The sequence below is a fragment of the Limanda limanda genome, chromosome 14 (genome assembly GCF_963576545.1).
Source record: "Limanda limanda chromosome 14, fLimLim1.1, whole genome shotgun sequence".
Taxonomy (NCBI): domain Eukaryota; kingdom Metazoa; phylum Chordata; class Actinopteri; order Pleuronectiformes; family Pleuronectidae; genus Limanda; species Limanda limanda.
The window spans coordinates 14,889,968-14,906,434 of NC_083649.1; the positions used below are offsets into that span (position 1 = coordinate 14,889,968).

Here is a 16,467-nt window from a genome sequence, read left to right on the forward strand (position 1 = left end):
GGCTGTTTTAAGTCAGCATAGACCATTTCTCTTCATGTTTATATGATGCAGCCTGCGAGCCACTGAGCAAGCTGTTTCAAGCAGGAAGGATAAGCTGTCTCTTAAGCCCGTGTTTGTGTGTACAGTAAATGTTGGCGTCTGAACTCCAGGGCCAATTTAAGCCAGAAGGATCAGTGGTCCCATTAGTCTCTATTGTTTGAACAGTGTAGTTACTCAACTTTTGAGCAGACAGCAGCTTGTTATGCTGTTGTTGTTCAGTTTAAATGTGAAGTTCCACGTGTCAAACTTAACATTTCATTGAAGGACACTGATGGTAACAAACACTGATAGAAAAAAGCGATAATGGGACACCAGACAATTATTATTGAAACGTAAGTGCTTCAAGATAATAACCCCAAAGGCATAGTTAACATTTAACCTAATATTTAAGAAAGGATATGAGATTATCCATTTATCAAGAGCATTTACACTATAACCTGTGTACATCCTATCATTCCCAGCTATATATAAGTAAGATGCCACTACCATATGACCCTGAAGTCCCCTTGAAGGTCTTTGAGGGATCAGAAGTGTGTGGGAGGCTATTGGATTGGTAGCAGGCCATATCTCTGCTTTCCTGCTTACCTTGCTGACTGTAGTCAGCCATTGTCTGCAGCAACAATATTTACCAGCTTGTGAGTGAGGCAATATTGGCTGTGTTTGCTCTCAGACCTACTTTGGCACCAACTGCAAGGGAATGGCATTAGAGTTCCTGACTGGAGTCTGTGCACCAGCTGAGAGATGCTGCATGGAGCAGATTTGCACTTTTTGCATGCTGCAGCAGACAGCTATCAGCGGGGGGGCAGAGCCATCAACCTTCTACCTTGGCTGCAGCTATATGATCATTGCACTGCACCACCTCTCCATGCAGATGGATCGCCATATGAGCAGAAAGGGAAGGCTCAGCAGAATATGATGGCAGCGCTAACAATCTCTACATGACTCTGCTGCTTCTCTTCAGATTGTCTTCTCTCTGCATCACCCATCTTATCTGCATCCTCTCTAAATTCAGGGTACAATGCTAGTGAGTCCTCAAGGCCCTGTTCACGGCCAATTCAATGAAGTGCACAGCTACAAAATAAAGGGGGAGATAAAGCGTCTTGTGGGCCACTTTAACATTGTACAAGTTATACTTTGAGACAGTTAACAGCAGCCGGTATTGCCCCTTTGTCCATGTCCAAAATATAGTATCTGTGAATGTGCAGCCCAGAGCTATACATTAACTCATAGCTTTCACAGTATAAGGCACATCAAACACTGAAAGAAAATGTCTTGCCATAAGGTGGGAAGACATTATCCGCAACAAATTCATATTAGCCCACCTGTCCCTGCCTCTGTTACAGTTATATACTCTGCTGCAGTGGCCATACCACATGAATAAAGGCCAACATGTGGATAGCTCATTAATATTAAGTTTTACGACTGATTAATTTCAAACTGGTACAAAAGCCCGGGGCACAGATGGCAGTTGTTGACTTTGTCCCCTGCTCAGGGGACAGGGAGTCAATTATAGGCTGGTTGCACCCAAACCTAAGTCAGGCAGTGTGGGCATGTGGAACAGTGGGGGAGCAGTTTGTTCTTCTGGTCTGGAGGCCGAGGTGTGAACGTGCAAACACTTCAGCTGCTCAATAGGCACCTGTTCCTGAATAATCTTAACATTGACAGCATATCTGTATGTCTCAGTATGCACAAGCAAAGTGAGCAGCCACTCCTGGATTCACTGCAGTTTGCTAGAAGCGTTTAACTAATTGAGAAAGTACAGAACTCCTTTAAGAGAGGGGCACCTGTGTTGTATAATTGAGATTTAATTATTTGTGGCAAAATAAACACAAACCAAAACTAAACACAGTCTTGAATACACCCTCAGGCAAGGGTTTATTATATGGGAGAATATAACTTTAATGAGTCATATGCAATCAAGTCACTAAAGTATTATAGAAAGTGAGTATTGCTTGGTGAGGTGTTTCTACAGTAATTTACTAACTTATAATTGATGCATGAAATGGAGCAATTACATTCAGGCCTCATTTCACAACAAACCACATAGTGGTCTGCTCTTCACACACACTTGCTGTACAATTGACTAAATATTTGAGGCAGTGGTTAAATCAAGTACATTCAAGTGCATTGTTCTGTCAGTATACACATCTATTTAAGAATGAGCTTAACTCCAACATTATCTTTTGGCCTTAAAATGACTGATTAGTTATTTTGAGCACAAACGAGTTTGTCCCAAAGCCAGTAAAGAACCCAGACTTTAATCTTTAATTTCACAGTCAAGGACGGCCTCAAGCTGCACCATTTATAGTCGCTGCAAAACTGGTGTTATCAAAATGTTAAGTATTCGCTTACGCCTTTTCATACTGTAAATGACCTTAATATTAGTGTTAATCAGTCCTCCACCGGAAAACGTACATGAGAACACCCAGGCTACTGCCACACTTTTTTTTATATGCGCATATTTGTGTTTCAAGGGAGTGGGAAAAACATTATTCAAACACGATATCAAGAGCTATTGTTATTTACAGCCACAAAGCAGCCTATATAATGATGTGTTATTGAAAACAAAACAGAATCTGCTAATGAATAATTGTCCTTTGTGTGGACCTGTAAAAAGAAGTCAGGCACTGGTATGATAACAAAACAAATATGTGGAAAACCTTTGTAAGAGGATTGTTTTGTCAAAATTCATGCCAAGGAAATGCTCGGTCGAGATAACAGAGCAAAGGAACATTTCGGTGATGAGGAAAATGAAGACTTGAGCAGAGTATTATACTGTCAGAGGGTCATCAAAGCCACTCTCTATGTTTAGAGAAAAAAATGATTACCATGGAGACAGGATGGAGACTTTTATCTCAATCTCACAACATGTGGTAGAAACCCAAAGCGCAAGTAAGTAGACTTAATGTAGGTCAGAGCTACCGACATGATGCAGTAAAGTCTTTTACCTACATTGCACTGGAAGAGAATGTTTTTCTCTTCTCAGATTTTAAATAGGAGTGCTTGACTAGAATTCAGATATCATTCAACACTCCAGTTAATCATCGCTTTAGTGTTGTACGATCCGCCAGCTACGTGGTTTGACATCTCTTTTCTTGAATCTGTAATTATACGCAACTTCAATACATAAACACTACCGAAATGTAACAATGATTTAAGGTCAATGCTATTTTCAACCCAATGATCATGATTATACACAACCCAACGATCACACATTTGAGAAAACAGCACTATCTGGTATAACTGTATTAAATTGATGTTCACAACAGCCCCAAGAGTGAACCAATTACCTTGATGTGTTTTTCTTTATATGTCTGATTATTTTAAATGGGAAAGTCAATAAATTGCTTTGTGTGTGGTCCTGTATTTGCAGTTGAATCCCTTCATTCTTTATTGTTGACACCTGTTTACTTCCTCTGAAAACATCATGAAACCAAACCGAAGAGATGCTTTGAGGGTAGATGAATTACCTTGGCGAAAAACTGCAGAGGTCAAAGGTGATGTTCCAGTAGCTCAGTCAGTGGTCAGGACAAGGGTTTGACGGACAAAAATTGAGTGAGTAGTGAGCATAACATGACAGGAAGCAAAAAACGAAGAGGCAAGTATATGAGAAAAGAGGAGAGGAAATATTAGTGCAGCACATTTAACTCAAATGATTTCAGGGGAAGGGGGAATGTTGTGATCAGGTGGCTGGGAAGGAAAAGCAAACCAATAGACCCCATACCTTGGCGGTTTAACATCAGGTGCGCCAGACCTTGAGGGAAAGAACAGAAAAAAGGATACGAAAACAGGAAGTTCATAAAGAGGTTTGGGAGAACAAAAGCATTGTCACAATGTTGGACTGCAGTTTGTGACAGACATCCTGGGGAAGGTACGGATGTCAAAGTTCAAACTAAAAAATAGAAAGGGGAAATCAAACCAAAAACAGACAAACATCTCAAGGGAGGAGAGGGAAGGCAAGGAAAGAAAAAAACATCTTGATCGGTGCAACCCTTAAAGGTAGTTGCTCACACAGATGCTTTTTTCTAAATGGAACACATACTGTATGTTTACTTGATGCAGACAGCGTTTGAGATGTACCAAGGTTTACATAAAACCTGCTTTTACACCCGATGTTTTAAAAGTTGTAGTGACCACTGATCTCTAATGGGGCTCCACAGGCTTTGGTCCGTCATCTCCACTTCTCCACACAATGAGCCGATTTAAGCTTCTAGACGGCAGCGTTTTATGAAAGGGCACAAGTGACACTGTTCTCTATCCACCGACTCCAACTATCTCACCGAGGATTTACCATCTAATAGACCTTGATACATTTTGGGAGAGGAACGCAAGGAGTGTGGCCCTGTCACAGAAGGACATAATGAGCGTCATGCAACAGATCAGCCAGCAATGACCTGCCCCACCCGAAAAAGCAGAAGAAAGCTGAGACATGAAGCTGCACTGACAATAAAACATCATAAACAGATTCAGCCAAGAAAAAAACACCACATCCCACCTCCATACTGTGTCACAGTGCAGGGTTTAGCTCATTGCAAAGGTCAGACTACACTGGCCAACACTTACAGGACTTAATTGTGTAACCTTTTAAAACTCTAGGACAGTAAATCCAAATTAGATGTAGCATGACACTTTATACAGTTGGAGTACAACTAGCACCAATCTAAGGGAGTAAACTGAACATCCTAGCCAGCCTAAGTTTCTCACGCCTTTGTCCTACTCTGACATGAACTCCGGACAATGTCAGGAGAATGGGGTCCGGACTTCCACGGAAAAAGGCCAGAACATTCAGTTGAGGTGAGGGGAGGCGTCTGGCATCAGCATCAACCCCTACCACCAAAAGTTCTTGATTCTCGTTGCCTTTCAAAGGTTGACATCTATGTCGGCGTCTTCTACGTGCAGGGCACGCGCAGAGATATTTGTAATCTTTTTTCTTTTTTAGTTCTACATCAACGTACCAACTCAATCGGGCTCTCTGGACATAATCCTGCTGTATTCTCACATGGAATCACTCAGACAATCACTTGAGTATTATAGGGCTGGCTGGAAATACTCAAGGGCCTCTGGTGATTTGCTTGGTCTATTACAGCCACTTCCTAGTGATTTCAGGAGAATATCCAGAGTTCAGTGGATGTCAAGCAGTAAGAGAAACACAGACAAATATCTCAATCGGCGCACCTCACCTGCTCCTGTTGCCAAAAGGGAGATGGGGATGACACAATGCATCGTCTCTGCTGAGCACACGAGCCTCATGCAGCCAGCCAACACAAACACCTCTCATCAGTGCATTAACACTCGGAGATTCTCATACAGCAGGTCCCAGTTCATTCATTAGCTAAAACTTTATGGAGGGGCAAGTCACTGCTGCGCAAATCTCCTTCACACTTCTGAACAAGGCTGCAACTCCTGATGTGGAATGGACATGATTACCCCTGGGACGGTCTTTTGTCTGCCAACACGTAGGCTTTTGTTACAGTGTCCCATTGCAAAGTCAGTGACTGAGCCACTACTTAGACGAGATTCGCCCACGATCCTGTCTAGATACCAAAGTGCCGCAGTGTGCACCCCCACTGTGGCTGTGTCTTCCACATGACAAGCCAACTTCATGTAAATTATGCAACCTCCTCTTCCCCTCACCAGCCCTCTGGTGATGTCATTCTCCCTAGATGTACTAAGATCTGACTGGACATGAGCTGGTGCATCGTCTTCTTCTAGTGTCTGCTTCCTCCTTCGTATGCTTTAAAAAGCGAATTGCAAAAAAATTGCTACGAGGACAGGGCAAGATTGTGAGCCTTCTCTGACCAAGAGATCAGGAGGGATATCAGGTAACAGCTCTATCCATCTGTCTTTTCTACAAAAGGGTAGGTAGGTAGGCTGCCCATTGTCCAACTAATGACCAGAACCAGCCACAAAGCCAGAAGCCATTGCTTTGTCAAGTTGAGAATGCCCCAGTCGAATCCTTCACTCCAGTGATTTCTGTGTAGCTGGAAAAAAGGAGCTTTGACCTGGAGAATTTTTAGCAAAAATGACTCCAAACACTTTTGGTTTTCGTCAAACACTGGGGTGAGAAAAACTGACCTGCACCACTGACTAAAGCACCTCTGACTAATGGGCACCGATGCTGGTGATCGAAAACGGGTCAGGGCGGGGAACACTTGAAAAGAGCTTCAGCCAACAAAGCAATCTTTGACTTTAGCTGTAGTTAGATAGAAACGTGGATGAGGAGTTGTGCCATTGCCGCCGCTGTACTTGAGCAGCCACCAATTGAATATGCTCATCCGGTTGAGCCTTACATCCAAAGCCCACTGTGTGGAAATGCAGAGATGCCTGTAGAATCCCATTAGAGAGGAAAGCCAGCTTGAAAATAAACTACCCCTGCTTCCAGTAATCTTCTGGTTGTCTATTTTTAAATACGAGCCACCTATAGCGAATACCAGGACAAAGAATAATTTATAATGATGTGATGGATAATTATTTTATAAAAATGTATACATGTTGCTTTTAGGATCCAATTGACTTGGTCTTACTTCACAACAATATTTATGTTATATTTTTAAACTGTCAAAAACCCACTCCTGTCGTCTGTTTCAATCTGTAAAATTGGCTGATTTTGTTTCTGGATCTGACGTTGTTGACTTCACACATTAAAAAATTGTGAACAGCAATCATCTATGAATAACATTTTTGCTGTAAATACACATCTTTTTTACTTGTCTGCATATCCTGACCTTGAGTAAATCCATATTAATTGTAAGATACCAAAAAACCTCTGAAGCGGAATGATGCTTAGTGTATTCAAACCTCCGGCTACACCCCAGCTGATTATGTTAGAGCTGGTTTGAACACTGAAGGATGGAGGTTTGAACCAGCACAAAGTTTTCTGACCGGTGTGATTTAATGTTGGTTTACCAGGAAAACAAGTTAGACGTTGTAAAGATGACAGATACAATGAGTGATGATGGTATGCCACAGAGGGCTGCCATGTTGGCTAGGTTTTACATGGTTTAAAATATTGGCCTTAATAAATATTGCTTTAGAAAAGTAAAAACATTTCTTCTAAGGGTGCGCCAACTAACTTTAAAAGCCATATGTTGACAGGCATGTATTTATTTCCATGTGGTATTTTATTAACCTCCTAGACTTCTGTTTCACAGATTTTATGCTTTGGCTTTTTTGTTAAAACCTCTTTTGTTTTAACCTTTCAAACTACAGCTATCAACAATTTCTTAAATCCCGGAAAGTGCATTCTATATTAACAAAGGGTTTTAAATCTTTAATTAAAGAAATAAGGTAGATAATTAATGCCAGATTGGCTGCTAAAAAGCTATATAATTCTTGATTTCTTATTTCCCTAAATGCTTAATACAGCATGAACCTTAACTTCTAACAAGTAAAGCTCTGCAATTTTAATTGCTTTAATGAATAAATATAGAGAAATATCTGAAAAGCAGATGTTGAAAGACCTCTCAGTCATTATTGGGACATTAATTAGCAGACATCTAAGAAGAAAGAAACGCTGCATGAGGATTAAGATTTGCCATAGTTGTTTTCCTAGAAAAGTACAGTATTATGGAGCGTGCTGTAATGAGGGATTAGACCAAGGTCACTGCTGCTGAAAGACAGGAGCCCACCAGGACCCAGCCTCCCTTCTTTCAAAGATTACCATGCTTTATTAGTCATCCCTGTATTCTTAGTGTGATAAAGCTCTTACACATGAAACAATGAACATGTGTGTGTACTTGGCATGTGTGTGTGGTGTGAGGTTGTCTGGTACGTTTGAGAGATTTTTCAGTTTGGTATCTGCCATGTGAGGTGGCTGCCCTTATCTCTTCTTTACAGACCTGTTTTTTTCTCTCTTTTTTTTCAAAGGGTGCTGCGCTCTTACGGCACTAGAGTGTGCCCCACTTGGTCTTTGTCCACTCGGATCGACGGGAGCCCACATGCTGCGTACTGTAGAGGAACAACTCTGGAGACTCACCTGCTGCGGCCCAGGGTTTCATGGCCTGAGAGCAGTTCCTCAGACAAATGCAGATAATTCCCGCACCACTTAAAACCCACAGCAACAAAACCAAATATAGCAAATGGGTTACCATCGTAGCCATCTCCGAAGGGAGAAGGCGATTTTTGCAAAAGCATACAGTTGTCTTTTTCCATCAATGGAAGGAAAAGATAGACTTGCAGCTGAATAGCGCATGAAGTGGTTTGAAGGACAGAAAATAAGGCATCTGGTGAGTGTTATTTTGCTGTTGTCATTGTTGTTGTCATGCATTCTGCACTGGGAATTGTCTCCATGTCAAGCGTTAATCCAATAAACATTCTGATGTGCTCTCTTTGCAGCATGTCATTTAATAATGCCTGCCTTTTGGCTGTGAGCAGATCCATACCATCTCTGCTCATATTTAACACTGATTAATGCTTGTCTGTGATAAAGTGCAAAAATGAGACCTATTAACTAATGCAAATCCCAGTCACTGAGTCTTAGAATATACTGTATATGTTTGTGGTGTCATAAAATGCGCTGTAGTTTCAGTAACATTAACATTTAACAGAGAATAACATTTTGCGATCTTTAGTCTATTTGTAAGTGTAAGAGACAGGATTTTGGGGAGCAGGTGTGCACAGGTCTGTGCATTTTGAGCCAGTAACAGTGATTTATAATGTGAAGTGGTTCAGTGCACCTTGTGCTCGTCTCCTGAGCCTGTTGGCTGCCCTTTCACAGGAACCAGCCGTCCTTACAGAGGAGATGGATGTATCACCCTGATGCCAACTAAACAAATCTCCCGCCACACTTTCAATCTTCATCTCACGTCCGTTGTGTGCATCTCATTAGAAGCATGGTCAGTTCAAATGCTGACAATAATGTCTCTTTTCCTCCTAACTTTATATGCACCTATGAAAAATAATTTATTATTAGAAATATAAATATAAAGCAAATATCATTATAATTTGATGACGGTGAAGGCCTCAGTACTCAGCTGTTACCAGAGGCTTCCTGCCATCATGTCCACATACTGATCTTAGAGAATATAAGACTTAATCTGTACAGCAAACAGTAGTTTACATAAAAAAAAGCTCTGGAGAGAGAGAGGAAAAATACAGAAGTTATAAATAATGGAACAAAGTATTTCTGTACAGTCAGTCTCTCTGTATATGAACGCTCCCTGTATTCTCAGACACCCTGCACTGCAGACCTCTCCAGTCACCTTGAGCCCACTGATTATACATACAATGAGCATTCGGCACATTAAGCACTTCCTTAGTGACCTTGTGACCAATGATACAGAGTCTCCCTTTAGCTTAATTTGTCGGATGTCAGAACTGCAGTCCAAACTGACAATAACAACCTGATAATAACCAAGCACAATCTCTCACACACACACGCACACACACACACAAACACACAAGCGGAGGCTGTGGTTATAGCCTCTGCAAATAAGAGCTTCACAGCACACAAATTATACTCATCATTATCCACCTTACATAATGCACTGTCTTACCTTCCACTTCTTTCTGGACAGCTGCTGGAGAAGAGAAAACAGACATGTTTAATGCTCACAGAACGACATCCGCAGTCCATTACAACAGATGCAAATAATGGATACGTCATGTTTTCTTCTGTTTCACTTGCATAGTGACAGATGTTATACCAGAGGCTGTCAGCTTGGTAATTTATTCTATTAGTATATTCAAATTTATATTACTGACATAAATACTGGCAATGAAACCTTTAAATAGTATATCTGTGACTTACAATCACAGGTAGACAGGTAGTAGTTATGGAATAATTGACAGACGTCTTGCAAATTAACTTCAGGTAATGTGTAAAATCTAAATCCATTATTCACTCTTGTATTATGAAACCGCTAAAATAAGGCATGCATATAAAAATGCAGGTTGTCATTCAAGACTATATTATTAGCTAATATAGTGATGTTCAGCAGAAAGTACTTATAATGAATGCAAAAAAGAAAAGAACATATGGCTTCAAGGTTGTGAGTCGACTTTTTAAATGAGGGAACCTCTGGCTTTATAACCAGAAGTGTCTCCACCCATGACCCCTGACCTTGAAAAAGATGGCTGCAGAGCTTCAAAGCCAAATGTGTATTTATGACTAAAATTTATTGAGAGGGAATCTTGTAGCCTGGCGTCACCTCAGTTCATTTGAGTCCTCCAACATATCAACGGTCATAGAACAGAACAACAGATTAAGGAAATGTGGCAAACAACGATGTGACAGAAAAATTTAAACAGACCACAGAGTACAGTAGTTGTTTGTTTTTACTATGTCAGCCCTCATACCAAACCAAGCCAATTTTGTAGAACCATCAGTGACAGCAAATTAACATGAACCCATTGATTGCTCTGGTTTCTGGAGTAGGAAACTTGAGCCGACTTAGACGACACTTTCAAACCGATACTTTGGTTGGTTTCGACCTTCGGATTTTTCAGTTTAGTCTGAACCAAAATAACAGGTGTGAAAGGTGCCTCAGACCATGGCCAAAGTTGTGTCTGACCAAAACAGTTGGTCTTGCATGAAACAAAACATGGTTCAGGGTTTCTCAGTGTGAAATAAGAACAAGAAGCAGGAGCGGCTCACAGCTTTTTTTTGTTGTCTTCACCTCTGATGATATAATGTTTGAATGACAAAGACATTGATTTTGTTGGGACTAATCCCATAATGATATAACAGTCTACATTCAAAAAGAAAGACTACTTTTCTTCTATCCACTTTGCGAAAACAAAACCCAGACACGAACCAATCAAATAGGTACATGGAGACTTCGTAGGTGATGATGACAGGATGTGTTTATGCATCAATTAGCCTTTCTGTTTTGTCGACAAAACATACTAATAGCTGTCACATTGTGCAGATGTTATCCTCTGTGACATTTGAGGATAATTAGAGAGCTGGACGCCCCCACCCAAGCATCTCATATAAATGAGTCAACTCACCGACTCCATATCTCTTTCCCTCATTTTGTGTGTAATTTAAATTCCAATAAGTGTTAACCAGGGCTGTAGTGGTAAATAAAGGTGGGTAAACATTAATTTTCCTATTGCCCTTGGTTACAGCGTCTCACATCGGAGGAACAGCTGATCTGTGTATGGCTATAAAAAGGGAAACGTCCACTGTATGTCTTAGTCCTGAATGGAGGGACGCACAGAAACGTGGTCAGTGACTGGACTTTGAGATTGCGCAGGTTAAGGAGCTAAGGAGCTAAGGAGACGGGAGAGCAGGGCCCGGGTGCCAGGAATACTCAGTATACAATGGTATTCATTTTAAGTCAAACTTTCAAAATGTTGATAATAATAAATCAATAAACCACCACGAAAAGCTGCATAAACTCTATTTTGCATTAAAAAAGGTACGTAAAGAGTGGTGTGTGTTAACTTCAATCTCTTAGCTGTTGCACAAAGCCACAGATCAGCAAAACAATATTTCATAGCTGCACGTTCAACTATTAAATGTTGGTCCGTCCCAAACTTATACAGAAAAAAAACGCAACAAACACACAAAACTGAAATTTGTCACTAAAAATACATTTTGTCTGGAATAAAAGGATGGCATTTTTCTCACCTTCATGGCAGTACCGTCCCCTGCTGCTGGTATTGATGCAGTCACAGAGGACCTCTCCTTGGCTGACGGAGCACACGCCGTTGCTGCAGGGAGAGTGTGCGGCACATATGTACTCAAAATCACTGACAACAGCTTGGCCGTCCAGCAGCAGTGGAAGCGCCTCCCCCAGTTTCAAATTGACTATGAGGCCCTGGAACGGCGGCTCATATTTAACCGTGCTTGACGTCAGGGCAGATAGACGGACGTCAGGTGGAATCCCGCCCACGTAGAGGTCGCTGGCCACAACCATCTCTTTCCTCTTGGACTTCACCTCGGACACTTTCTCCTCGTTGTCCACCACCAGCTTTGTCTCTCTGAAATTGCGAGAGAGGAGGACTCGGTGCCACCGCTGGTCGTTGATGCGTGTCTCTGTGTGCAGGGAGGCTGGCTCGGCACAGTGGATGGTGAAGCGCACCTGGAGCCTCCCGTCTGCGATGAGGAGCTCCAGGAAGTCGCAGTTCCCTCCGTCATCCAGGTAGAGCACCAGGGCTTTGCTGGCGTTGCTTTTCAGAATAAAGCTGAGCTCTCCTGTTGTCTTGGCATCCCACTGGCCGTAGCGTGTCCACTGACCAGGAACCCCTTCATACTCCAAAGCTATTCCTGTTAGCACCAACCCAGCTAACAAGAGTAGCCAGGAAGCCTTGCCTTGACACCAGCCCATGATGAATCTATAACTACTGGCTTCCTTATTGTCTCTGATCCCCCACAGCTGTGGCGATGAAACTGTTTTCTAGAGTCCACACTTCTTTTGTTATCACCTTCAAATTTTCTGAAATACGAGTGCGAATCCCACATGCAGAAAAAAAAGCTTCTTTAGCCTCGAATGACAATCGTGATTCTTTTTGCCATCTCTCCGTGCGTGACAGAGTGAACAAAGGAGGCACATCGCACAACAATTTGCATCTACTTTGGATCAGCTAAGAAAGAGAACAAATAACACAAGTGAGCCACAGTACTGTGTGCTTCCTCGTCTTCGCCATCCAATATCTTGGCCTCCATCCAGTACTGTTCCTGTCAGTTCTCCACGGGCTAGCTAGGCACACAGCCTAGATGCAGCCGCCAATACTCCTCAGCCTCTCAACATCCTACAACACAAAAGAAGAACATGTAATGAATAGCTGGAAAGATTAATAACAATCTATTGTACAAATACATGTAAATGATCAACAGTCCTTTTGAAAAACAAATCAAACACCTTACATCTTTAAAATGGCAGAGAGGTAAACATGAGTCGTTTTCAGGCATGAACGCTCAAAAAAGTGGAGGGAATTGAGTGTGGAGTTTGTCTTTCAGATAAAAGGAACGCAGCAGGAGATTGTACATGTCAGATACGTTCCCAACAACAGGAAAAATATGGAACACTCAGGCGAGAGGTTGCGCCTGAGAAGAGCATGCAGGAGGCAGAACATCATGTATAAATTCTGTTATGGAAATCACTTGTTTTTGTTCGATTCAAGAACTTTTAATTTTAATATTAAATCTCATCATCAAAAGCTCTCAAATCTCGTTGTCTTTTAAGTTGACATATTCATCTGGGTCTTATATGTGTATATATTTGTATAGGTTTTAAAATTTCCTGCTGTAATTTGACATGGGCTCACTCTGATATTTTACTGGAGGGGCTGGCGGGGAAGAGTTCTGAACAATATCAGGAGCAATTGACTTGGATATTTGCGTGTCACATACAGCCCTTCTGGAAAATTCGGGGGAAATGTCCAGACTTCAGTGCATGTCTGAAAGCAGCTCCGGAGATGAGAATAACAGAGTTTAATTGCTGTTATTCATTCATCAGTGGAATCACATTTTTGAAGGAGATTTCAAACGGCTTGGTTTGCACAGCTGGATATCGTTTAGCAACAGCCTAGACACTCAGATACCAGGCCATCACAATGATGCTTTGGTCCAAGCTGCATCTCAATCCTGGCATCTCACTTTGTGTCTCAACATTTGGGCAGAGGGGCAAAACCCATCCGCACCGAGCTTACTAAGACCTGCGCTGATTTCCAAGAAGCTGGTGGGAAAAGTCTGTTTCATAAGCACCCCCACAGATGTTTTGCTGCAATGCATGGCCTCACTAACTTCAGTGATGTTGAGCCCCTTAAGCCCTCTGCACTCCCCGGGCTCAAGCTAAGACGTTACAGCTAAACAGCACATGCAGGCCAGAGGGAGGGAGAGGAGAGGAGAGGAAGAGGTCCGTCTTTGAAACCAACAAACAAACAAACAAACAAAAAATTCAATACTCTGCGATAACAACGGAGGTTATGTGCCTCCCAGGCATGAGCAAACAAACAATGTTAACCAGTCTTTGGCTGAACTGGAAATCTTCTCGGACTCATTTCTAACAGGCTGAAAGCAACAACGTGAGTCCAATCATCCCGTGGAACTACGTCTGGGGAATCTGCAAATATTCTAAGAGAAAAAATTTGTATTTAAAGGATGAGACTGGAGTTTATTTATCTTTTCATTATTAGCAATCATTTCCCTACAGAGAACAGAGCCAATAATGAATCTATCCCACAGACAAGTATTGTGTGCATAGTCACAGCCTGATGTAGCTTATTGTGCCTCTGTGCCAAAGAACCCGCCGCCGTCCAAAACCCATTAAAACCACATAAAAGAGTAATACCGTTGTGTGATCCAATTAAGTGATCAAAACCAAAATCAGCAGCTACAATCTATTACATCCACTTTACATAACTGAGTGGTACAACGCTGTAGATTTCAAGGATGCCTACTGTACATGCTGCATACCAAACATCATACATCTGACCCAACTAACAAATTGTTTGATGTTGAGAGGCTGTACAGTGAATGTTGAGGTTTCTTCTCTTAATATTCACAAAATGTACCAATGTCACCCGGTCTCCTCAGGATAAGAAAGAATACAGACGCTGTGGCAGTTAACATTCAAGGTGTTGATCCATTCAGTCAATATGTCTGCGATAAGTAGGGACAACTGTAAAGAATGTTAGGTTACAGATCGAGGTTTTCATACGAACCACAGACAGCTAATTTGTCTGAAAGCGGGAAGTAATCTTTATGTTATGTTAAACAGAGTAGTTCTTTCTCATTCACAGACGGTCCCCGGCCAGAAGCAAAGGCGTTTCATGCAAGTGTAACCCAATTTCCTCTCCGCCACAGAGAGAGAGAGATAAAATGTGTTTTGAGTCTCTGGAGCCTCTATTGGTTCTCTTGCTGATGAGGGACTGCCACAGTCGGGTTTATTCGCCGAAGGTAGACATCGCAAGAAAGAGTGCATCACATCAAATTCACAGTTCTCATCACAGTTTCTCCCCGAAGTATCAGAAAGCTCCAGGCTGTGAGAAAACCCTTATAGCTGTATCCTGGAAGGTCATAAAATCTGACACCCTCCTCACAGGATGAATTGCAATTTGCCGGGGCCAGGCGTGCTGTGTGAAATGCTTCTCAGAGCCTGTTGGGGTTGTGCATATACTGTCGACTTCAGCTGCTTTTTCAAAAGACAGAAAACCAACACGTTGGTATTTTTTGTTTATAAATAAAATGATACATAAGCATAAGGTGCTTTGGGACGTTGCCTCTTGACTATTTTCAGAAATCTACCATTTACATTAAATAAAGAACATTGAACAGCATCGAGACGTCGCTGAACAACACATAACGGCACCATAATCCATAAGTAGTAGTATCCAGGAACCAATTCAAACTGCGGAATATTTTATTAAAAGATTAATTTTTGAATAAACACATGCTGAATTTCAGTTAATTTACTACAACACATAATCAGCCAATTCGATATCCTGCTACCTGCAATATTCACATAGCGCAATGTGTTTAAATGCCACATAAATAAGGTTTAGTTATAATAGAGAACATAAAAATTGCATATGACCATGGGCTATGCTGACAATAGCACCAATGGAGATGCATTGCCTGTATATCCGTCTGTAACTTTGACATCCCTTATGATTCCTACAGTGACTCCCAATCTCCCTTTGCTCACATTAGTTTCACAAACACTAAGAGTGTCTCAGGGTCTATTATACAAACACACACAGGGCAGATGAAATAGCAAAGTTCCATTTGTCATTGGGGCTCTGTGGTGCTAGTCTGGTAATGCCATTTCCATTTGACCATTATTCATACCCTGTTGTTACAGTAGCAGCCAACAATATGTGTATCCTTGGTAATCTATAATCATAAAACCATGATAGATTATTTATTTTCTAAAAATGATATGGGCAATAGTGAATTTGCATATAGTTCCATTCACATATGATCAGAGGAACATTTAATATATCCTGTCAGTACAAACAATGCAATGTAGAGGATAATAAAACGTCTGCTGGCAGTAGAGTCTGAGGCTTCAGAGGCACACAGTGAAAACAGACTGAAGCTGATCAATATATATTGATCTATAAATTATGTCGACATAACACAAAACTAGTTTTTTTACATTTACCTGTACGTACATTCGAATGTTTAAAAACAGGTAATTTGCAAGTTGCACATATTACAGTTAGTCCCAGAAATCCACATTCAACACTTTAGTCGTGCCTTACTATATATTATTGCTGGAGAGTGTCTGGTTCATGAGTGCCTAAACGCAGTTTAAGAAACTGTCCATCCTCTCAAAGAAGAAAAGCTAACACAATTTCATTTTCAACACTACACCTGGCATTCTCTTGATTTGGAGATTTTTTGACAGATTTCTTGCACAAGCAAACCCACGACCAGAGGAGAAATCAGAGAGCTGTACACTGGCACCGGCTCTCAAACATCGTTGTCTTTCAAAGTTGACATTTTCTTCTCTGTTTTCTAAGACACCTCTTCTT

At 41.4% G+C, this 16,467-nt stretch overlaps 1 protein-coding gene across 1 annotated transcript in view; it reads right to left on the reverse strand.

Annotated features, from left to right (window-relative positions):
• Window positions 1–12,314, reverse strand: part of LOC133019374 (neurexin-2-like) — a 94,028-nt gene extending 81,714 nt beyond the window's left edge. Inside the window, exons 1-4 of the mRNA XM_061085824.1 lie at window positions 11,615–12,314; window positions 9,534–9,557; window positions 3,764–3,793; window positions 3,510–3,521 (exon numbers count right to left, since the gene is read on the reverse strand). Coding sequence (XP_060941807.1) covers window positions 3,510–3,521; window positions 3,764–3,793; window positions 9,534–9,557; window positions 11,615–12,314 — 766 coding nt within the window. The remainder of the gene's footprint in view (window positions 1–3,509; window positions 3,522–3,763; window positions 3,794–9,533; window positions 9,558–11,614) is intronic.
• Window positions 12,315–16,467: the final 4,153 nt, after the last annotated feature.